This window comes from Pungitius pungitius, chromosome 15 (assembly GCF_949316345.1).
Source record: "Pungitius pungitius chromosome 15, fPunPun2.1, whole genome shotgun sequence".
In the NCBI taxonomy this organism is placed as follows: Eukaryota; Metazoa; Chordata; class Actinopteri; order Perciformes; family Gasterosteidae; genus Pungitius; species Pungitius pungitius.
The window spans coordinates 7,954,041-7,975,248 of NC_084914.1; the positions used below are offsets into that span (position 1 = coordinate 7,954,041).

At 44.4% G+C, this 21,208-nt stretch overlaps 2 protein-coding genes across 2 annotated transcripts; both read left to right on the top strand.

The window, feature by feature from the left end:
- Positions 1-1,947: 1,947 nt before the first annotated feature.
- Positions 1,948-17,352, top strand: LOC119209424 (SH3-containing GRB2-like protein 3-interacting protein 1). The gene is made up of 23 exons (XM_037458773.2): positions 1,948-2,372; positions 6,574-6,637; positions 6,896-6,941; positions 7,147-7,203; positions 7,427-7,484; positions 8,032-8,207; positions 8,325-8,336; positions 8,829-8,840; positions 9,135-9,159; positions 9,357-9,420; positions 9,549-9,619; positions 9,729-9,803; positions 9,887-9,955; positions 10,063-10,836; positions 11,834-11,955; positions 12,066-12,216; positions 12,753-12,864; positions 13,080-13,235; positions 13,341-13,473; positions 13,574-13,776; positions 14,025-14,089; positions 14,188-14,352; positions 14,473-17,352. Exons 1-23 carry the CDS (start codon positions 2,363-2,365, stop codon positions 14,493-14,495), a joined length of 2,643 nt encoding a protein of 880 aa, XP_037314670.1. The 5' UTR covers positions 1,948-2,362; the 3' UTR covers positions 14,496-17,352.
- Positions 17,353-17,732: 380 nt separating this feature from the next.
- On the top strand, positions 17,733-20,219 carry LOC119202664 (dynein light chain Tctex-type 5-B-like). The gene is made up of 5 exons (XM_037457106.2): positions 17,733-17,830; positions 18,173-18,298; positions 18,897-18,967; positions 19,387-19,511; positions 19,604-20,219. The coding sequence occupies exons 2-5, from the start codon at positions 18,186-18,188 to the stop codon at positions 19,802-19,804; spliced, it is 510 nt and encodes a 169-aa protein (XP_037313003.2). The 5' UTR covers positions 17,733-17,830; positions 18,173-18,185; the 3' UTR covers positions 19,805-20,219.
- Positions 20,220-21,208: the final 989 nt, after the last annotated feature.

Below are 21,208 nucleotides of genomic sequence, written 5' to 3' on the forward strand. Positions count from 1 at the left end.
CCAATCGTACTGCCAGTATCCCTGGGCTCACAGCTCTTGGTCTTTGTGTGTTTGGCTCTGTCCAGCTCTCCTTTTGCTAATCCCACTTTCCGTGACCTCTGACCCCTTAGTCTTATGTAAGGTGCTGGTTAAGGAAAGCCCGCAGGAGCAGCTTGTGGTGGGTCGATTAAGCTCATTAGCAGTTACTACAGGACGCCTGGAATAGTCAGCCAAAGAAAGGGTGAGACCATATGAAAGGGTTTTGGTTCTGTTCCCGGTTTCCCGGGTATCTGGATCCGGAACATATTTGACGCGATTGTCTCGAAAGCACTGAAACTTACACTTAGTATTGAGTGGCCTTGCGCGGTGTGTGTGTCTGCGTCTGATTACACTCTCTTGCGTTTCAACCCACGTCACTGACATCCAAGAGTCTCTTCACACAGACAGGCAGACGGGCAGCGAACGCACCACGTGCAGGTTCAAATACATCGTCATCAACAGGGCATCATGTTTCTGGACGTTTGTCTTCTAGATCTGCAACTCTACGCCCCGATCTGTCCTTTCTTTATCGGTGAGGCGGGAGTCGCTCCGCTGTGAGGCGTCAGGGCAGCAGAATAATCAAACCTGCTTTGACTGAAGCACCGTTTTTTCTATCAAACTGTAACACAAGAGCGTAATACTATCGGGATTAGTTTGTCCTTTGCCAATCTTGTTCTTTCCTCCAGCACAACATGTAAGGTCCCTCCTTCCGGTGAGCGATTGTCATGATTACAGCTGACAGTGTGGACTCTGCGGTGGTGGACACACTGTTCTCCTCCAGTGGGACACATTTTTAAACAAATAAGTACGTCACACAGGAGCAGGGAAAGCTTCAGTGTGCAGTCAATGTATATTATTCAGTTTCCAGAGTGCTATAAAAATAGGTTTTGTCCAACTGCAGCTTCAAAAATAACATCTATCCTCCCAAAATATGACAAATAGTATTCGCTTGGCATCCAGTTTTTCTAAAATCTACCCTTTGACGGAGCAGAGTACTTTGTTCTGCTCCATCAGCTAAAGCCAGAGTGTCTCTCTTTCAGTTTTCCTCATGTAACTACTGCTCATCCTGACCTTTCACATCCTGCAGGCAAACCTGAGGCACAACTGTCAAATCCTATTCTTCATTTATTCACCCCATTTGGCCATTTAGCTCTCTTCAATTAGTATGTTGTCGACATTTAATTTAATCTCTATTTAAAGCCCTAGTGTTTATTTACTAAGAAAATATCCGATCTAATCTGCTTCAACGCTGTGGATGTGTTTCAATAAATGTAATATCCAAATTAAATTCCTCGATTTAGCATTTAAATTGGACGGGACTCTGTTGACAATGTTTTATTTTGTTGCTCATAGCAAGTAATCCATATCCATCCTGTCATGTCCAACAAGTCAATTACTTAACTAGAGCAAAACCCCTCATCATGAATAGAAAAATGACGCACACATGATTTCAACAGAGAACTTAAGGAGACTTAAGTGCTTGACCTCTTATTTCTCTCGTCTCTGGGTGACGCTCCGTGCATTTATCTTTGTTTTAAAAAAATTAAAAAATAGAATTTAAATGGTTACATTTGAATTATTTTACCAAAATCCTCATATAAAGAATGTATTTTTCTTATTTTCTTTACAGCACATGAAAGGAAAAAATGTAGGCTGACTCTGATTCAGACCAAAAATAATTTTCTCTAAAAGGTGCATTTTACTATGTGAAACCTTGTATAATATGCATGCAGATGGCTGTAGAGTGTCTGCTCGAGGCAAGCCGGAGAGGTGCTATCAGGGGACAGCAGCCACGTGACCATGGCTGCAGTGATTGGTTTAGTGCAGATGTGACATCAGCAAGCCTCCCTCCTCCCTCCTCCCTCTCTCTCCCAAGTCTCTCTCTGCCTCGCTCTCTCTCTCTTTCTCTCGCTGCACTGCTCTGCTCTGCTTTTTTCTCCTTTGCCTTTGCTCAGCGTCCCCCCTCTCAGAGATGGCGTGTGTCGGTGCCGCTCGGGCGGCCGGGGCCTAACGTGCACACAGAGAGGACCTTCCCCCTCCCCGACCCCCTCCCCATCCCCCCATCCCGCCGTAAACCCTCCCATTTGCTGCATATTCCTCGGGTGTCTCCTCTGACCGCGTCCTCCGCTGCTGCCGGTTGGGAGATCTTCCCCCACCCCACCTCCCTGTGCGGGGTGTCTGGGAGTTGGGCCCTCTGGGCTGGAGGGAGTCAACATCGTGCTTTCGCTGGAGGAGCTGTGCGGAATAAGCGATGTCCTGCCCAGGCGTCCTTTGACCGGACGGATTTTTCCACTCCTGACCGCCTGCGCAACGGAGGGGCTGCATAGGATGAACAGCAGCAGTCATGATGCAAGGTAAATGATGGGCACCCTGCTTCATTTCAACCCTCCTCTCCCTCTGCGTCCTCCTCCTGCCCTCTCGCGTCCTGCTGGGCCATTAAAGCTAGTGAATCCAGTGATGTGATCTGTCGTGAGGTCCTGCAATGAGCTCCACGCAATCACCAGTGTGACAGTGCCGTTGTGAGAGTGTGTGTTTGTGTGTGTGTGTGTGTGACAGATTGAAGGAAATCTATACAAGAGGAGTACAAAGCTGTGATACTCGCTGCACTTGCTAATGTCTGGTTGTTTGTGTGTTTACACGTGTCTGCATGTCTCTGTGGGCACATTATAGTTCTGTCTGTAGTCACACACTCAGTTGTTGTTTCAGGAGTAGAAGGACCTGCACTCATTTATACGTCTATAAACGATGCATTATTTGGTGCTCGCGTCGCATACTTTGAAGTAGAGGATGCGGTACAAAAGTTAACGATGGAGAAACGAGGTAAAGTGCATGGTAATTATAATGGAGGAGCTGAATCATAGATCTAACCCTCCATGACAGTTTGCTGGGCCTTTACCATCCATTTATGCCACCGTAGTAATGGGAGTCTGCTATTATTAGCAAAAGGCCTGCAGTCAGCCTACCATGATATTGTCAGTTCGTGGGCTACACAACAGCGCAGATGTCACAGGCTCATCATTGTACCTTTTCTTTGGACTCAGACATGGCTGCAGTACCTTTTTGTTCATGCAACAGAATAATTCAATGCAATGTCTCCAGAACATGTCTTTTGAAGTTAGATTTTTGAGCATCTAAGTCCCTCATCAACATTGTGAAAATGACCTCTTTTTGACCTGTCATTTTATACAACTATGGATCGACTCTGAGGTCAATGCCAGAGGTCTTTTGCATGTTTTAGCCTCACAACTATAGATCTAACATACTTTACACTGGTGTTAACCATACAACAGCAGTGCATACCGTGTTGCATTGATTTCCCTTCTTCCAGGCAGCCTCAAGATGAAGTTAATTCCAGGACTGTATAAAATCTACTTGCCGAAACTCGAAACCTTCTTGACATGGACAATCCATTGAAGAAAACACTTAAAAAGACCAAAGGATGCTCAGTGGACCATCCAACCACACTGTAAAGCCAATTAGAAGGTGGGCTGAGAAGCTAGACATCATAAAAAAGGAGTGGAGTCACAGCAGAATATTAACTATATTATAGCTACCAGTGGTGGTAAGGTACTTTATTCTTTGTTTGCTCACTGCCAAAGAAAATGTTGCTTATGGAGAGATAACACAGTTTTCTTCATATTTTCAAGAATGAAGGTCAAGTCAACAATTAGAAATACTGTTTTTCCAGGTACCTTTAGGACATAGAGTTTAGAGACCAGAGTGCTTGCACCTATGCTAATCTTCTGAAAGAAGACTTTGGTTGTGATGTTTAATTGTGACTGTCCTCTGATGCATGGTGTTGGTAAACAGGCGGAGAGAGGAAGGTGTGCATTGAAGTTACACACAATACATGTCATTAATCTAACGCTTTTATCCAAAGCAACTTACATTACCTTTCAACCCATGGCTTACATTTTGCCTGGGGAGGAGTTAGGGGTCAGGAGTCTTTCTCAGGGACACGCAGCTGGGATTCAAACCGCTAACCTTGCGGCTTGCAGTGCATCACACGACTAGTGTGACATGTGCCACCATCTTCCTGCACACACCTATTCACAATAGTCATCCAGCGTGGATAACTGACAGCTCAGGAATTTGCAGAATCAGAAGCAGTGCCAGAAGGGAACGTCTTGCTGGTGGTTCGTTCGGCTATTTGTCTGAAACCCCACCATCAGAGAGTCAGCTGCTGGAAAGAACAACATCATTGAGCTTGTCAGATAACCAGATCTCAAGGAAAAACAGTGAGAAAGTTCAAATGTAGTGTTCATTTTTCATCTTAGTAATAGCTAAAATTTCTTTTGGAGCTTTCAGTTGCATCTGGTTCTTTTCATCTGCTTGTTTGCTCAGTTCTAAACTCACCGATGAAGGCCGCTGAAAGCTCTGGAGGAAATATCACAGACGTTTGGGATGTGGTTGAAAGAATTCTAGTAAGTGGACTTTGAGGTGAGACTTTTCTATCGAGGAAGGACAGTTACATCATGTCACAAAAATGATATCAATTTGTGTGCAAATTATGCTGATTTAAAAGGTTGCTGTTTGATGACCAGATATTGCGTCTTAAATTTTCGATTTTCTCTCAAAACATTTGAACATTTAGTCAAGTCTAGAGTGACTCAATTAATTTCATGCCCGAGTGTAATGGACAGAGACAAATGGCTTCCTGAAAAGATGACAATTGGTCTAAATTTGCTTAATTTCTCTGAAAGCATGAGGATATCTATTTTAAAGTGGAATGATTCTGCATCATGAACGTGCCCTTTTTAATAGGCTTCTAGGGTTTAGCTAAAGTGTACCCGAGCATCTTGTTTCTCAGAAGAACCACGAAGAAACAGAACTCTCTTTACAGCCATTATCCTTTTATTACGCTGTTTAACGAGTGCGGCGGGGCTCTCCTCAGGCCCGGTCAGTACACGTGGCATAGCTTGGTTTCTACTCCTTTATCACATAAGACACACGCAGGTCAGAAGCGGACAGAAGGCTCGCTGTCGCCGAAGATAAAGAGCTGTGAACCAGGAATAATCTGTGCTACTGAGCAGCCCAACTAGCTGTACATCACAGGCCCCGACATGTCCTTCAGTACCCAGGAGAGCTCCGTCCCAGCACCAGCCGTTCAAAATACTTAACATCCTAAAATAGAAGTTCTGTTTATTTTGAAATATATACAACAAGGGGAACCCAATGGAAAATGTCTGTTTCGGGAAAACGGTGAATTGTGTTCACAGCTCACTAATTTAAAAAAAAAAGATTTAATGAATAGAGAATAAGACAAACTAAGCGGCCCCTGAGCTGCACAAAATGTTCATGCTGTCCATCACGTGTCCCTGCTGTTCTTGTGTCGTCTACAGCGCTGTTATGCAAACCCGCCACTGAAAAAAAAAACATGTTACACAGCCAACACAAAAAAAGAGAAAAGCCCTTTTAGCTGTCTTTTTTTGTTGTTGTTTTGCATTGTTTTGTGTTGTACTAATATGCTAATCTGTCTTTTATGTGACATATCATACAGCTGCATGCTAAATACAACATTTTACATCTTTAGCCGGAGGATGGTCAACGTTAATTACCTCACTAAGCTTCTCTAAGTCTCCACACTAGCAGCACGGCTCTCTGGATATAGATGTCCGTCCGTCTGTGGTCAGTCGGTCCCACAACTGACATCTAAATAACAATATCTTTGTGTGCACCACAAAGTCTGCAGCTTTGCGATCGAAAAGAGCTCCAGCTCACGGTGACTTTGTTTTTCGACCCTATCCATGAGATTAACCAGCGCTTAATTAGCCAACGATTGTGCTCAAATCTCTGCTGCCTGAAACCCTCCCGGCGCCTCTGCCCTTTTTGTCATGCTGGGATGTTAAGACCAGGTCTGGAGCTCACGTTGGTTATTAATCATCGCTACAAAACACCCTTATCCGCACATTTGAAGCGAGCCACACAACGTGCTCCTCCTGGAACATATTTAGTAAGACAATAATTCAAGAACCCTCAGAGAGTTTACCATGAAATGGAAAGATATAAATGGAGCATCACTCCGTACTCGATACTTCCAGGCTTTGCACGCTTTGAATGACCCTTTCCGTGTGCTGTTTCAGCCGCTCTGATTCGCTGCGTTGTGCCAGCCGTCACTGCTGAAGGGGTCTTGGCACCCTAAGGTCGCTGCCACAGTGGATCTCTCCCACTCTCCCCTGAATCTTGCTGATGAAGTGGACACATTGACCAGCTTTTGCTCGAGATTTCTTTCCATTCTGTACGGTCACTGGGGGAAGGTGGGGGGGGGGACCAACGAGGGGATTTGCATCTGCGCTCCTTCATTTTATATGGAGACGTTCTCCAGATGGCTGGATGTTTATGTGCCGGATCTATAGAGTCATTAATATGAACTTATTGGTGGTACTGTGTTTTCTTCGCATCCGCTAGCACAGTTTTCTGTACATCAGTCCGTTACTCTTCTGTGTTGTTTGCTTTTAAGTGCAGTTTAACAACAAGACGTTTAGCTTTAAATCAGGCTCTAAAGCGTTGAATTCTTCATTCTTCATGATGTTGTTCTCCCTCCCTCTGCACTAGGACTGAAAAAACGAACCAGGAAAGCCCTCGGCTTACGCAAGAGGGACAAGGATACAGATGCAACGTGAGTTTTCTCAGGCGCATAATTAACATGCAGAGTTTTACAACAAGCCAACTCTGAAACAGCTTGAAAACTCATCCGTTCCAGAAAGTGAATTAAGAAAGGGACGGGTGACAAAGCCAAATTGTCTCATGGCACTTTCCACAATATGTCCACGGCATCAAGTATCAAACACTGCCAAACATTAAATGCTAGTCAAATAATAAATTTTTCCGCCTGTTTTATGTGACATAATTTGTTTCTTACTTGTTGTTCAAACAGGAGTTCACCTGACAAAGAAGGAGCTGCAAGCGGAAAGAAAGGAAATGTATGTGAATTTGTACATTTTCAGTGAAAAATGTTTCCTCTCTGTTGTCACTCCTCGTTTGTGCCTTCGTTTTTAAAGATAGGAAAATCATTCGTACACAGATGATATGAAGTGATTCTTTGAACACTTTCGACTGACTTTAGCTGTCGGAGGCTTTATGATGTTGGCCTTTCATCATTCTGTCCGTTCTCCATTTATTTGCTAGAAAAAAGCCAATGGAGCCCCGAATGGTTTCTATGGGGAGATTGACTGGGACAGATACGTAAGCACACTCTTGCCTTGCTCTCCTTTCTCCTTTTCAATGCTTGTGACCAAGCAGTGACTTTGCAGCTTTGCCATAATGAAATACCTCTGAACGCTGAACGTCTCAGGCGAGACGTGTGCGAAATCTGAACCCGCCCTTGACATGCAGAGCTGTTCTCTGTGAAGAGTTTAGCCCTCTGTTACAGTGCGTGACTCCTCTCTCTCTCTCCTCTCTCTTCCAGGCCTCTCCTGACGTGGACGAGGAGGGCTTCAGCCTCCGGCCCGGGGAAGAGGGCGATGATATCCTTTCAGTGATGAGAGCGAGCAGTCTCGGGACCGCTTCCCCTGCAAAACTATTGACCTGTTTGGCCGAGTGACTCATTGGAAGAGTGCTTCTCCGCATTAAATAGGCCAAATCAATACTCTCTCCCGCTCTTGCCACATCCCACGAGTGTGTTTCTGCAGCTGCAAAAAAAACAAAAAAGGAGCAGGAGGGCAGCCGGACGGACACTTTACATTTAGATTAGCTGTCCGGTTGACACTGAGCCACAGCTCTCATTAACTACTGAGCCCCAGCTCACTGGTGTTTTAACTCGCTGCTCCTGCAGGTGTCCACGGCAACAAGTTTGAAAGTGACTCATAGAAAGCTGTTTCGGTGGGAAAGTACCCACGAGCACGATGATTCAACCGAGCTGAGGCCGACGTGTTGCAGTCAACTGGGACACTGATCTGACGTCTCCCTCCTCTTTCCAGACACTTGAAAGAATATGTCCCTGTTAATTGCCGCGGATGGAATTAGCCTCCATGCTTCACGCCATTCTGTCCTTTGTCCTTGACGCGTGTCCACCGGCGTCCAAGGGGAAGCAGTTTTTCTCCTCCAGCGAGTCCGAGGACGACGAGGACAGCAAGAAGAAGTTCAAGATCAAGATCAAGCCCCTGGCGGCGGACACCGCCATGTGTGTCCCTCCGTCCATGGACGAGCTGAAGGCCTCCGTGGGCGGCCTGGCGCTGTCTCCGTCTCTGGTGAGCGCTGCCCGAACGACACTCCGGCCCCCACTGAGGGACACACGCGCTGCAGTTTGTTGTATTGTCTTGTTGTGTTTGATTCTGTCTTCTCTCCTCTCTGCTTTCGTCCTGTAGAAGAGAAGTCCGGTAAGCCTCTCATTCATTTTCACATCCGCGTGGCCACCGACGAGGATACAAAGGGGCACACACTCACATGAGATGCTCGGGGGGCAAAGTTTGTGTGCGTTTCATAGTCCCTGTATGCAGTTTGTGTCCTCACCCTCACAGTCTCATTCAGGTCTTAAAAGACTTGTTTCTCCTCTTTTATTCGCTACAGCTTTACTTGAACCTTTCTTGTCTCTGTTACATGATGCACAGTAAACATAACGCGCACACACACACACACACACACCAGAAGCACCAAACCCATTGATTTGTTGAGCCACCTGCTGCATTCAACGCCACGTGTGCTTCGCTGGTTTTATTCTCATACGTTTTATGTCTCATGTTGCATTATTAGCACTTAGCAGTGCAAGTAAAAAAGTGCCATGTGTGCGGTTATAGTTTGTGTCCATTTGACTGATTATTCACTCACTCTCTGACCCAGGTCTGTTCTCTCTTCCTTTTTGCTGGTCTCAGAGACGCAGCCCGGTGAGTTTTTCGCACCATCTGCTGGCCGCTTCAAAGCTGACAGCCCGAAACCCCGCCTTCTAATCTCTGCTGTCGAGTCCATTCAAAACAATGCAGTGCAGAAAGTGCAAGAATCAATGATTTGGCATTAACGAGAACTTAAAGTCATTACAATTTTCCTAAAACATGTGACGCTTTTGGTGTAAAAAAGAAAAAAAGTATGCATTTCAATGTGTTTAGATGACTTTTCTTGATATGACTGATCCGTTGTTTGTCTTTATCCTCATTTGATCTTTTCTTTTGGATCTTTTACAGGGGCAGATAAAAAGGAATTTGTCCTGTAAGTACACGTATTGCTTCTAACGTGCTTGCAGTCACGATGGAAACATCCTCAGCTTCTGAGATTGTTCGGTTCCGGACCGAAAGTGGTGGCTCGGCCAACCGTTATAAATAAGCTATAAATAAGCTTCCTGCGATAGTGTAAATGAACACGAGTGCTATGCAGAGCAAACGGTTGAGTTGTGTCGTGTTTCTCAGGTGAGGAGATTGCCAGACCCAGACGCTCCACCCCGACGCCGAGTCCTGCCCCTGAGGTGCCAAGGTCTGTCCCAGTCACAAACATGGACTGACCCTCGGTCCACATGTCCCTGGTCACCACTGCAGGAGAGCCTTGAATGATGTCATGATGATGATGATGATGCTGAATGAGTTACTTTTATCATCTTGCAGTGACAGGCTGTCGCAGAACGTCCCTGCCTTTTTTGGGCTGCCGTCAGAGACCAAATACGCCAGATATGACGGTCTGTCCCCCCCCCCCCCCCCCTCTCTCAATATTGCATGGCCCCAATTGACACCGAGCATGTGATGCAGTGAGGTTTATTTGTTTTCTTTGTTGCCATCTGCTGGCAGTGGTCCCTGCTGATGGGTGGGGAGAGTCACGACCCCGCCCGGAGTCCCCGCTGAGCAGAAGTTTCCCGACAGGAGGTGAGCTGACGTGAATGGACCAGTTCACAAGATTGAATGGCCCCTCTCTGTAGAACTGCACTGAACCGCCCCGCTCTTTGCAGCTCCTCCTCCGCTTCCTCCCAAGAACCTCCCATCGAGAAGTCACTACGGCTCTTCTCCAGATGGCGCTGGTGAATTTGACTTTTTTTTTTTTTTTTTTACATTTTTGCAATGTTTCATCAGTGAAATCTCCTCGAGAGGTTTGATTCTAAATGCCGACCTCGCAATCTTCCTGCAGCTAATCTGCCCAACGGAAGGGCCGCCCGCAGGTCCGCCCCCATCTACCTGAACGTGCTTTCTCCCGCCTGTTACCGGGGCTCCGGGGGCCCGGACCTGGACGACGTGTTCGGCCCCGCGGACGGCCCCCGCACCCACGAGGAAACGGCGTCTCCCAGATGGGTGACTTTCCCCAGCGACAGACCCCCGCCGCCCGATGAACCCGCGCCTCCTCCTCCGCCCCCGGACTCTCCCGCACCGGACACGCCCTCGTCGACCCCCTCCACCCCCTGCCTCTCCCCGGGTCCGCCGCCCATCGAGCCCCCGCCTTCGCCTCCCCCGCTTTCGCCCGGGTCCCCTCCTCCTCCTCCTCCTCCTCCTCCTCCAGAATCGCCCCCCTCCATCGCGCTCGGACCTCCGCCCCCGGATGAACCGGCGCCTCCCCTGCCTCCCGACTTCTCCCCCTGCGATTCGCCTCCTCCGTGCTTCGACGACGACGGCACCGACGAAGAGGTGCTGCAGTTCGCGGAGTACTCCTCGGCCCCGGCCCCCACCAGCCCCGTGCCCCCTCTGCCAGCAGAGCGGAGGTCTCCTCGGCCGGGGGTCACGTCTCCTCTGGTCCTGGGGGGCTTGGGGGGGAAGAGGACTCCAGAGGGAGCGTCCCTGAGAGATGGCATCCAGGACTTTGTTGGTTCGCCCAGAGAGATGACGCCGAGTTTCAGGGGCACGCCCCCCCCTCTGCCCCCCACCACGTACAGGTCCATTATGTCTTCCCCAGGGCCCTACTCAGGCAGCAGTGAGTACACCGGTCTCCTTGTAAATGCAGTGATTTCTCAGCTGCCTGCACACCAGGAGCAGTCTATTTATTAATATCATCACTGTAAAACCTCTTTTCAGAGTTGCTGGTTGATGCAACTATTCAAAGTTCTTAATAATCACATTACAACATGACATTATCATATTATCTTTTGCTTTTTTTGTGAAAAATTGCTGATGAATGTTCTTACACCAGTGCTGCCCTAAAAAATTTTTTTTAGATTAGATAGATTAGATTAGATTCTATTAGATATAATAGATTTTGTTTCAATGTAAGCTGTTTTGTAACCAAAGAAAGCAAGGCTTTCGAAGCTCCAAACACTGATTGTGATGCAAACAAAGGATGTACATTAACTTCAAAAACAATTTTAGGAATGATTTACACTTTGAAACCCACAATTTGTAAAGTAGGAGTAGGTTGGAGTCTGTCACAGTTTCACTAAGAGACTATAGATATATATATATATATATATATATATATACCAATTTTTAGAGAGGAAGTGGAATAGTGTCTTTTTTATCTTGTCGATTATAGATAACGTGTCAGTCCATTAATTTAAGAATCATCAATAGCATCATTCAATGACCACTTGTTGAAGGGTCCAGTGTTTGGTTTTAGTCGATGGAGTTATGAAGAGGGCATGTTTTGCCACGTTCTTTTGTACGAATCAGATCAAAAAGCTGTGCAGAAATTATATTGAATCCTAGTAACAGACAAACCACTTCCCTCATTTATTTGTGCTCATGAAAAGATTTTAAAGAAAAATGTGGTTGTTGTTTATGTCACTTTTTGTAGAAGTGAAACAATCAAATAAATGACTCAATACGGTTCAAAACAACGTCCAGGTGACGTCACACGGCACTGGCTGTGTGACAGTGACGCGAGTGGTGACGTCTGAGCCGATGTTGATGATTGATGAATTCTCTCACTGCGATATGAAGGCAGTGCTAACCCCAGACTCTGGAATGTGCCGCAGGCCCCTCGTCCCCGGCTCGTCCCGCCATGCCTCTGTCTCGAGGCAGTCCGGTCCCTCCTCCTCCTCCTCCCCGGCCGTCCTCGAGACCCAAGCTGCCCCCCGGCAAGCCGTTTGCAGACCCGGTACGTCAAAGGTCCCTTGTCTCTGGGTCGCCATTCTCTCCTTTGATGACAGTCTCTCTGTTATTTGAATAAAAATGGCTTTGATTGTTGTTGTTGTGCGCTGTGTCCAGGCTCGCGCCTTCAGTCCGCCGGTTTCCGGCAGCCCCCCGCCTTTCGCCCCGCTGGCTCGAGCGGAGAGCTCCTCCTCCATCTCCTCCGTCACTTTGCACAGCGCGGCGTCCACTCCGACGTTGGGACGGGACCTCAACATGTCCGCCGCAGGTACACGGCCAGCCGTCCTGGTTCTGCTCTTCCTGCGTTCCCCTATAGCCTCACATCTCAGTCTGCGTCCAGGTTGCCTGTTGCTCATCACCGTGTCCTCGCCTCACACTTTTGTCCCTCTCCCACGGTTTCTCTCCTCCTCATGTCTCTGCTCGCCCAGAGGCCTCACAGCCTCTGGTATGGTTTGACCACGGCAGGTTTTATTTAGCTTTTGAAGGTGAGTCGAGTCGGATCGCTTCTGTAGTCCCAGCAGTGCATGGGCTGAAAGCAACTGCCCTCCTTTTTACCTGCAGCCCGCTCCACGTTCATGTTCACCCAGCCAGAATATTGCTGCCCGTCCCTCCCCATCTCCCGCTCACTCACCTACAATCTGGTTTCTAGATGGATTGTTGAGTTTACATTTTGTTGCTGTTCTTTGCTTTATACTTGTCTATCCCTTTTTGTATAACCCATAACTAAATATTTGAGCATATTTAGAAGGAGGCTAGCCATAAGCCCTAGTGTACATGTATGTCAGGTTTGTTTTTATCCTTTAGGATGCTCCAGAGGACCCAGTCCACTCACCATGGGACCGCAGGACACTCTGCCAGTGGCAGCTGCCTTCACGGAAACCATCAATGCCTACTTCAAAGGCGCAGACCCCAGCAAGTAGGCCGACATTTCTTTGTGTGGACAGTATGACCATATTACTGATCTAATGACCAGAACGCATCGATGACATTCACTAATGATGGAACACACGTTTTATGGACTTATAAAGTGAATACATTCCTGGTAGATGCCAACTGCGCGCACACTGTATGTGTTTTTCTTTTTCTTTAATATGATCTCAGAGATCTGCCTCTTCCCTCGCTCTGTCCCAGATGTGTTGTGAAGATCTCAGGGGAGATGGTGCTGTCCTTCCCCGCGGGCATAACCCGGCATTTTGCCAGCCACCCGACTCAACCCATCCTCACCTTTTGCATCACCAACTACAGCCGCCTGGAGCAGGTCCTCCCCAATCCACAGCTGTTGTGCTGGTGAGAATTACGATACAGTATTACTTTGCTTTGTTTGGGGTAATACATGATGTACATGGGTGTGCGTAGACATGGTTGATGGAGCTGATCGAATGCGTCCCTCAGTGACACCGTAGCAGACGGTGTGGACACCAAGGAGTTCTGGGTGAATATGCCAAACTTGATGAGCCACCTGAGGAGAGTGGCAGAACAGAAGCCTCAGGCGACATACTACAACGTGGACATGATCAAGTATCAGGTATTGAATATCCATTTATCAACGTATCTACCTGATATAACTTTTTTTTGGTAACTATCCACCCACATACCTGGCCGTCTTGTGTTTCTGTGCGTCTCAGGTGTCCACGGAGGGGATCCAGTCCACTCCTTTGAACCTGGCGGTGAGCTGGAGAGGCGACGCCACAAACACAGACCTTCGAATAGACTACAAATACAACACGGAGGCCATGGCCGCCCCGGTGCCACTACACAACATCCAATTCCTGGTTCCTGTGGATGGAGGCATGGCCAAACTCCAGGCCATGATCCCCCCTGCCACCTGGTAAGGGCCTGCATTCTTAGTCGGGATTTGGGTTTCATTTAGAGCGGCTAAGGCAAGGCCTAGCACCATTACCTCATTTTTAAAATTATTGGATGTCATTTTCCATGTTGCATGTTTGAAATGTATGTTTTTCAATCCAAAAATGCAACATCACTGAATATTGAATAGTCCTTCAAGTCTTATGGTATTAGTGGAATCAGTGCATGGGTTAATGTCCCGCTCTCATGTGGAATTACTTTCTCATAAAGGAATCCAGAGCAGCAGACGATTCTGTGGAAAATCCCTAGTCTCTCTCATAGATCGGAAAATGGAGGCAAGTGTTGTTGTTCATTTTTTTCATTACATTTTCTGGACGGGAGTGAACTGAATTCCCGGTTCCAGACCCATCAGTACTGTACCTGTGTCCTCCAGGAGTAGGGGCTCTTCTGGGCCGGTTCCAGATGAAAGACGGTCACTGTAAAACCTCCCAGCTGGCGGTCCAGTTCAGCAGTGAGGGCTGCACGCTGTCAGGGTGCGACATCCAGCTGGTTGGGACCGGCTACCGGCTTTCGCTGATCAAGAAGAGATTTGCTGCAGGTCAGTTTGAGTGTCAGGAATGCGTGTGAGGCCTTTTGGTGAAGTCATCCGAATGCACATGGAGACTTCCAGCCTTTAAACGACCTGCGCTTCTCTGACGTCTTTCGTTTTGCTTCACAGGGAAATATTTGGCAGATAATTAGTGGACCTTTTTGTGAAGGGAACCAAAAGAAGCAATGGCTTAAAACTGTGAAGACTACGGATCCATCCCATGTGTTGTGCATTTCAAGCATTATCTTTAGCAAACGTTAGAAAGAATGGTTGAGATTTGAGGGAATAACAGCACACACAGATGATATTTGACTTCTTAACATCATATTCAGTAGGCCGACTGTTGCTGAGTTTATGCAAGTAAATACAAATAAATGGTTTTGTGCACCTGTGCGACTTACGGAGTGAAGTTTAGATAAAGCCTGTTTTTATTTGTTTGTGTTAACTTAATTGTGGATTCAAACAGTGATCCAGCCTTATTCATTGCAGTTCTTTTTGTCTAACTGGTCGTCATTGCAAATGCACTGTAACAGATAATGTGAATAGATTATATAATATGAAAACAATCTTCCCCGAGGAGGAAAAGGCTCGAAAATGTAAAAAAAAAGAAAAAAAAAGAATAAAGTGTAGTTTATTTGCAGTTGTATTTCAGTAAGTTCTAGGTTTCATTGTAATATCCGATTTACACTGGCTCATCAAATCAGATTTCCTTTTCCCCACCATGTGAAACCGTTATTGTTTGATGCTTTGAAACGTCGCAGCTCTTTCTTTCAGTCTTGTGGTAAAAGGTGACCGGTCAGCTCACAATTTAAAACGTCCCGCAGCCCTGAAACAGCAACAGGTGCTTTTTTGTATGGAATTATATCTCAATCTGGATATGTTTGCAAGAAAAATAATTATATTTTGTATATTGTCAAATACAGAATTGAGCAGATAATTAATTTTATTTATTGACCTCAACTTATATTTAAAACTAAAGTCTACAATAAATACTTATATACAAGCAGCAGATATAATGATCCCTTTATGTAAATAACAATGCTCTTCGTAGAAAAGAAAACCATAATTCAGTTCATGGTTTTGCAGACTGCAACTTAATGGACGATTTAGCTAAGTTTGCTCTCATTGCATTTTATTTATTTTCAGAGAAAAGGCTCAGATTAACACACTGTCAAAGTTGGCAACTAGATTGTAGAGCATTTAACAAGACTTTCCATCAGTAGTTAGTAGGTGCTATAAATTGGCCTAAAAGAAGACTAAATATAGAAAAAAACATGAATCCAAACTGCTGCTCATCTTTCTGAGTGTCTGCTTGATGTGTTAATGTTCACCATGTCATCATAAAAGATTAAACGTCTGAGTTTTGTCCACAGCCGGTTGCCTCTTTCCACAAGTATCTAATAAATCATCCTCCATGTGGTTATTAGCAGAATAGGTTTTCTTTTGCTCAGATTAAAGTATTTTTGTGTGATTAATGTGCATGAACCCCCCCCCCCATCTTCCTGTGATTATGTTTGAAGCACACAATGCGATATGTTTACACACGCAGCTTTTACCACTACTTCAACGGCTTTTTGCCATTAATGAGTCATGTGAGCGGGGAGTAGAAACTGCAGGTGAATAACTTGCAGAACCTGAAGAACAAAATCATTACTGTACCACTAAGAGCACGTGCAATGCTTTGATACATAAACTGTCCCGCATCGAGGGAACGGACTCGAGCCGAGTCGTATTTGTGGTGGTGTATGAGAGGTCAAACTTGTAACAACAAGGCGATCGTTATAACAGAAGCTGCTACTTCCACTGGATTCAGTTCATTTGTTCTGTTAATGTTGCAGAAAATAAGTTTGAAAGGGCCTATAAATGCAAGACACTGAGTGCCATATGGTGGTGAGAACGAGCTTTAAGTTTCAGGATGAAATAAAGGAGGAGTCGCCTTTGATGCTGCTTATAAACTGGTATTTGATGGAGAACATCACAGAGTAATGAAAAGAAGTGACAGCGCTATTTGTGTCCCTGTCTTACTTTTCTTCCTTTTCCACCATGTTAAATAATACATGTTTTATCATTTTCTAATAGCAATATTTAAGTGTAAAAAGTGTACATAAAAAGGTTTTGTTTCAAATATTTCTCTGGGCATATGATGGTGTCTGTGATTGTCTCTTGATTTATTGATGTCAGCAATCATGACAAATTAGGTCCTATGTAAAAACACCAACACTCATCATCTACTCTTTAACATGTGGGTTACCTGAACCAAAAAAAAAGTGTTGCTGTTGACAAATAACTCCAAACGGTGCCGCATGAAATCTGCATTCGTCCATTCCAGTCTATCAATGCAATACCAATTTATCCATTTACGTATTTTATTGTATACTTGTGCTATGAGAGGAGACTTTTTGCCTTCACTTAAACCACTTTCTGTTTTGCTGTTGTTGCACCTTCAGAAACTCATTGTCAATAAATTTGGCATGTATTCATTGATATTCCCATTCTATGCATCTGATGTAGTCGGTTTACATTCTCTTGTGTTTGACTTGCACACAAAACACACCTTAAATTGAATTAATAAAAGAGTTCTGTCATGTCACATATTCACATGTTGGTATATTTATTATTGTTTGACCATCACATTTTGCAGAATGTTTAAACTCGCAGTTTGGGCCTAGGTGTAATAATTGATCACAATATGTTAGAAACAATATGATAGAAATCACAATATGTTTATTTCAGTCAATTGAGAACATCAGTTCTCAATGTTTATCTTCATGATGTTAATGATTTTCTTTGCCTTATTTTTGAGCATTCTTGAGTCCTCCTGCATGGGAGAATTTCTGTGAGTTTATTTTGCCTACAATTTTTTCAATGTATTTATTTCACTGCATTAGACACAGAATATGCAAACATGTCATGTAAATTTCCCATCCAAAGATTTTCAAAGTAAATATATGTAAAAATCAATATAATGTAATACCTGTTTTACTTGGTAATAAAGAAAAGGAAATACAATACATTTATATCCCTCTCATTTTTTCAAAAATAGTAAGGTATACTTTGGGAGTATTAGAAAATGTCAGTAAATCTCTCACTGTTAAATGAAGAATGCTTTATTATTATTCATTATTATCAAATTCCATGTTTTACAAAGCCTCAACTTGACCATGTGGCCACCAGTCAGGAATGGACACTGGGTGTTACTGGGCTAGATGAGTAAACAAGCTCATTCACTGTAATGTCCATTTAGTGCCTTTTGCGGGGGACTTACATTAGGCCCAATGTTAATTCTCGACCTTGGAGTGCTCAGATAAAATAAGAAACAACAAAAACATCAAATCCATCACAACCCATTAACAATCAATGAAAGGTCTGCTGCATGGAAACCCCTCCTATAGGGTGAAGGCTCACGGTTGTCATGACAACACCACGCAGTACAGCGTTACCCAGCGTTATACTTTTTTTCCTGCTCGTTCAAGAAGTCGCGAAATTGGTAAAAAAAAAAATCTGTATTAACATTTCTGTACGTCCAATTGTAAACGGTACAATCTGTGGTATCTTGCTGTTGTGCCAAATGTTTAACAATTGTATCGTGGGTTTAAAAACAAGCCAACAACCAACCGGCTAGCGTGACGTTAGCTAATACACAGAATAACTAACGTTAGCAAAACAACATTTGCACAAGCTAGTTTTAACTGTAAACTCACTAAACTCACAAACTTTAACTGTAAAAATGTGTTTGATACGTGAGCTGAACTGCTGGGGTTTATACAGCTGAATAACTGTAAAAGTTGTTTACGTCATATATTGGGCTTTGACGTCTTCTAAAACCAAGGTGGAAAGCTGTCATGTCGGAACCGCACCAGCTCAAAACCCCCAAAAGGGAGAAAGAGATTGGAAAGGTGCCTTCAGAAGGAAGCCAAGGATTCAGAGGCGAAGCAACAACTAGCAGGACAAAAGAGTGAGTAGAGAATGCTGATAACATGATATCTCCCTTTTTTTTTATTATTCTACACAGAAAAATTCTTAGAGTTAATTTTTCAGTGTTGGGCAAAAGTGTTGAAGTGCAGAGTTGGAATCACACTGCAAACTCTTACAGAGTCAATTGTAGGAAAGAGTTGGAGTCATCATCCAGTGTCAAGATCAGATTCATTTGCAACACTTAGTAGAGTTAAACTAACTCTAAACTCTTGATAGGTTTGAAATGTAACTGTTCAGTGTCACACTTCTTGGTGTAGGGCTTAACTTCATGTACTGTGGTACCACAAGGTTGGTGGTTCCAACCCTGGCTGCTCCATGTCAAAGTGTCCCTGAGCAATATTCCTAACCCCGAATTGCTCCCTGGGCTGAAATCTAAACACCATGTGTTAAAAATGCAACCTAAGTTACTTTAGCTAAACGACGTTGTATTTAACAATGAGCAGATTCGTTGAGTGTTGATTTAACACTGACAAGATAATACAAACACCAGCTCAGAGTTAAAATTGAATCGCACAGAGTCAATCTAACTCTCTGAAATTTGCTGTGTACGTTTCCTTGGACGTGATCATGTGTTGCAGCTCTGTGAGTACTGTGTCAGACTCAGCTGACGCCCGGATGACCGTAACAATGGAAAACACCTACCAGCTGGGTGAGATACAACACACCATCCCCACAGTATCACCATTAACTATAGATGTACTGTAACACTTAATACTCTTAACGGGTTTTTGCGTTTTTGATTCTTTAAAAGATTTAGTTCATCAAAATATTTGGGGAAAAGTTCAATTTGATTTATTTGATGTGGTGAGGCTATAAAACTTGACATCGTGGCAATTCAATAACTCTTTAGCTTACTTTGACTACAACAACTCCATATGTGCCAGGGTGAAATTTATTGAACAAGATTAGGAACATGTTAAAGCAGGAGACGTTTCAATGCAATAATAATTGTGATTTCTATTGTTTGCTATTAATGATCAATGCATCACAATGTTTCACTGAACAAACTTCACATGGAGTCAAACTTATTTGCCATGTTATTTTTTTCTTTGGGGTTTTGTACAACAGGACCTTGCAAACGCATGACTGTTCCCGCTGTCACAGACATACTGAAGGATGTACTTACCGCTTATCTTCAAATGGAGGAATATGAAGTAGAATGGTCTCGAAAAATGACAAAAACAATCTCTGAGGTAAGTAAAAAGCATTTGTGTGTCACCTTTTTGTAAACCCTGCAAATTTCCATTCTACAAGATCCAGTGTTTGGGTTTCCACCTCTCCCCAGGTGATAAAATCCCGTGTGAAAGAACTCCTGATTCCCAGATATAAGATTGTTGTCCAGGTCACCATCGGCCAGCTCACCGGGGGCATACAAATCAGCAGCCGCTGTCTCTGGGATGCATCCAATGACACCTTTGCCTCCTACTCCTTCAAGAACAGCTCTCTGTTCGGTTTGGCAACTGTCTATGCGGTTTACTTTGAGTGACCGAAGCTTACATTAAGTAGACTCACTTTGGTTATGCATTTATCTATTCAAAAAGATTGCTGGTGGTGAAAAGCTATGTATCCATGTTGTATATTTTGCCATGTAAGAAGTTATCAAGCAAGATTGTTTTCAGCAAAATTCACTGTGTTTTATTTCATTTTTTGGTAGCATTAAAAGTAAAATGACATTATCCTAATAAAGTTCTGAGGATTTCCTTTTTAAAGCAATGAATGGCAGATTGATGAGGACCTTCTTGGTCTGTTCCCCTCTAGCAGAGCATAGAGAGGTCACTCCTTCGACAGCCCAGTTGACAGCACACTGATATTAGAGCCTGGTTTTGGTCCCGCCAATGACGGCCTATTGCTGGCTCGTCTGTTGTCTTCACTTTTGGCTTCCCGCCACCTGCCAAGAGACATCTGCCCATCAGATACTTATATATCAGTTGTTAAATTCACCCCAAATCTACCAGGATCATTTTTCAAGTGGATGTTCTCACCTGCCTTCAAAGCGTCCTCTTCTCCCATCAGTCTTCTCCACCTGGATCCTCCGCAGGTGTAGACCACAGCACGCACAAACGCACGGCCACAAAGCTTCAGTTTGTTTGTGTCATCCTCTGTCTGAACGTGCGTTACAAGCAACAAGCTCAGCAGCATCGCAAGCAGAAGTTGGGATCTCATGTTGTTCATTCTCAAGTACATCTGACATGTACATCTCAGCAACATCTGTCCTGACCATTTTATACAGTCTATGGTCCCGGTATACCCTTTTATGTAGTCTCCAGTGATGTCACAGACTTTCCTAAGATGTCCTCAGGTAATACCTGTGTAAATAGGTGTGTATTATCTTTGTTAGCAATCTGGCTTTTAGCAACGGATGTCTGTCCGGTCATTCAGGATTTGTGTGGGAATCTAGACCATTGTGATGATCACTGATTGACTATATTCTCGTAAATGTTTAAGAGAAAGAATTGCTCTTTTATGTCCAAACTGCAGGGTTTTTATTGCCATGGATTTGGCTACGGGTAACTTAATGGATCACTTGCGATATCCATCCAGCAACAAACTGAGATGATGGCTCTCTACATAGCAACATAGTGACATGTGTGCCAACTATCATGGCTAAATCAGTGATTCCGAGAAGAGACGTCAATCCCTACGCTTGTCGAATCAAGTTGGCAACATTACCATGCCATTTTTTGATATCAATGGTTAGGCCAGGCACATCCCAATTAAAAAATATAGTTTTAGATATGTTTGTTTTTAGTTTCCCCAGTTTAAACAACATAACTTTCTTAAACCTTTGCTGTAGTGAAATATGGAAGGTGCTCTTTTTGGGATTGGTTATTTGGCTTTTTAAGGAACAATAGTTGATGATGGGAAGGCAACTTCTCTTTGCCATCTTAAA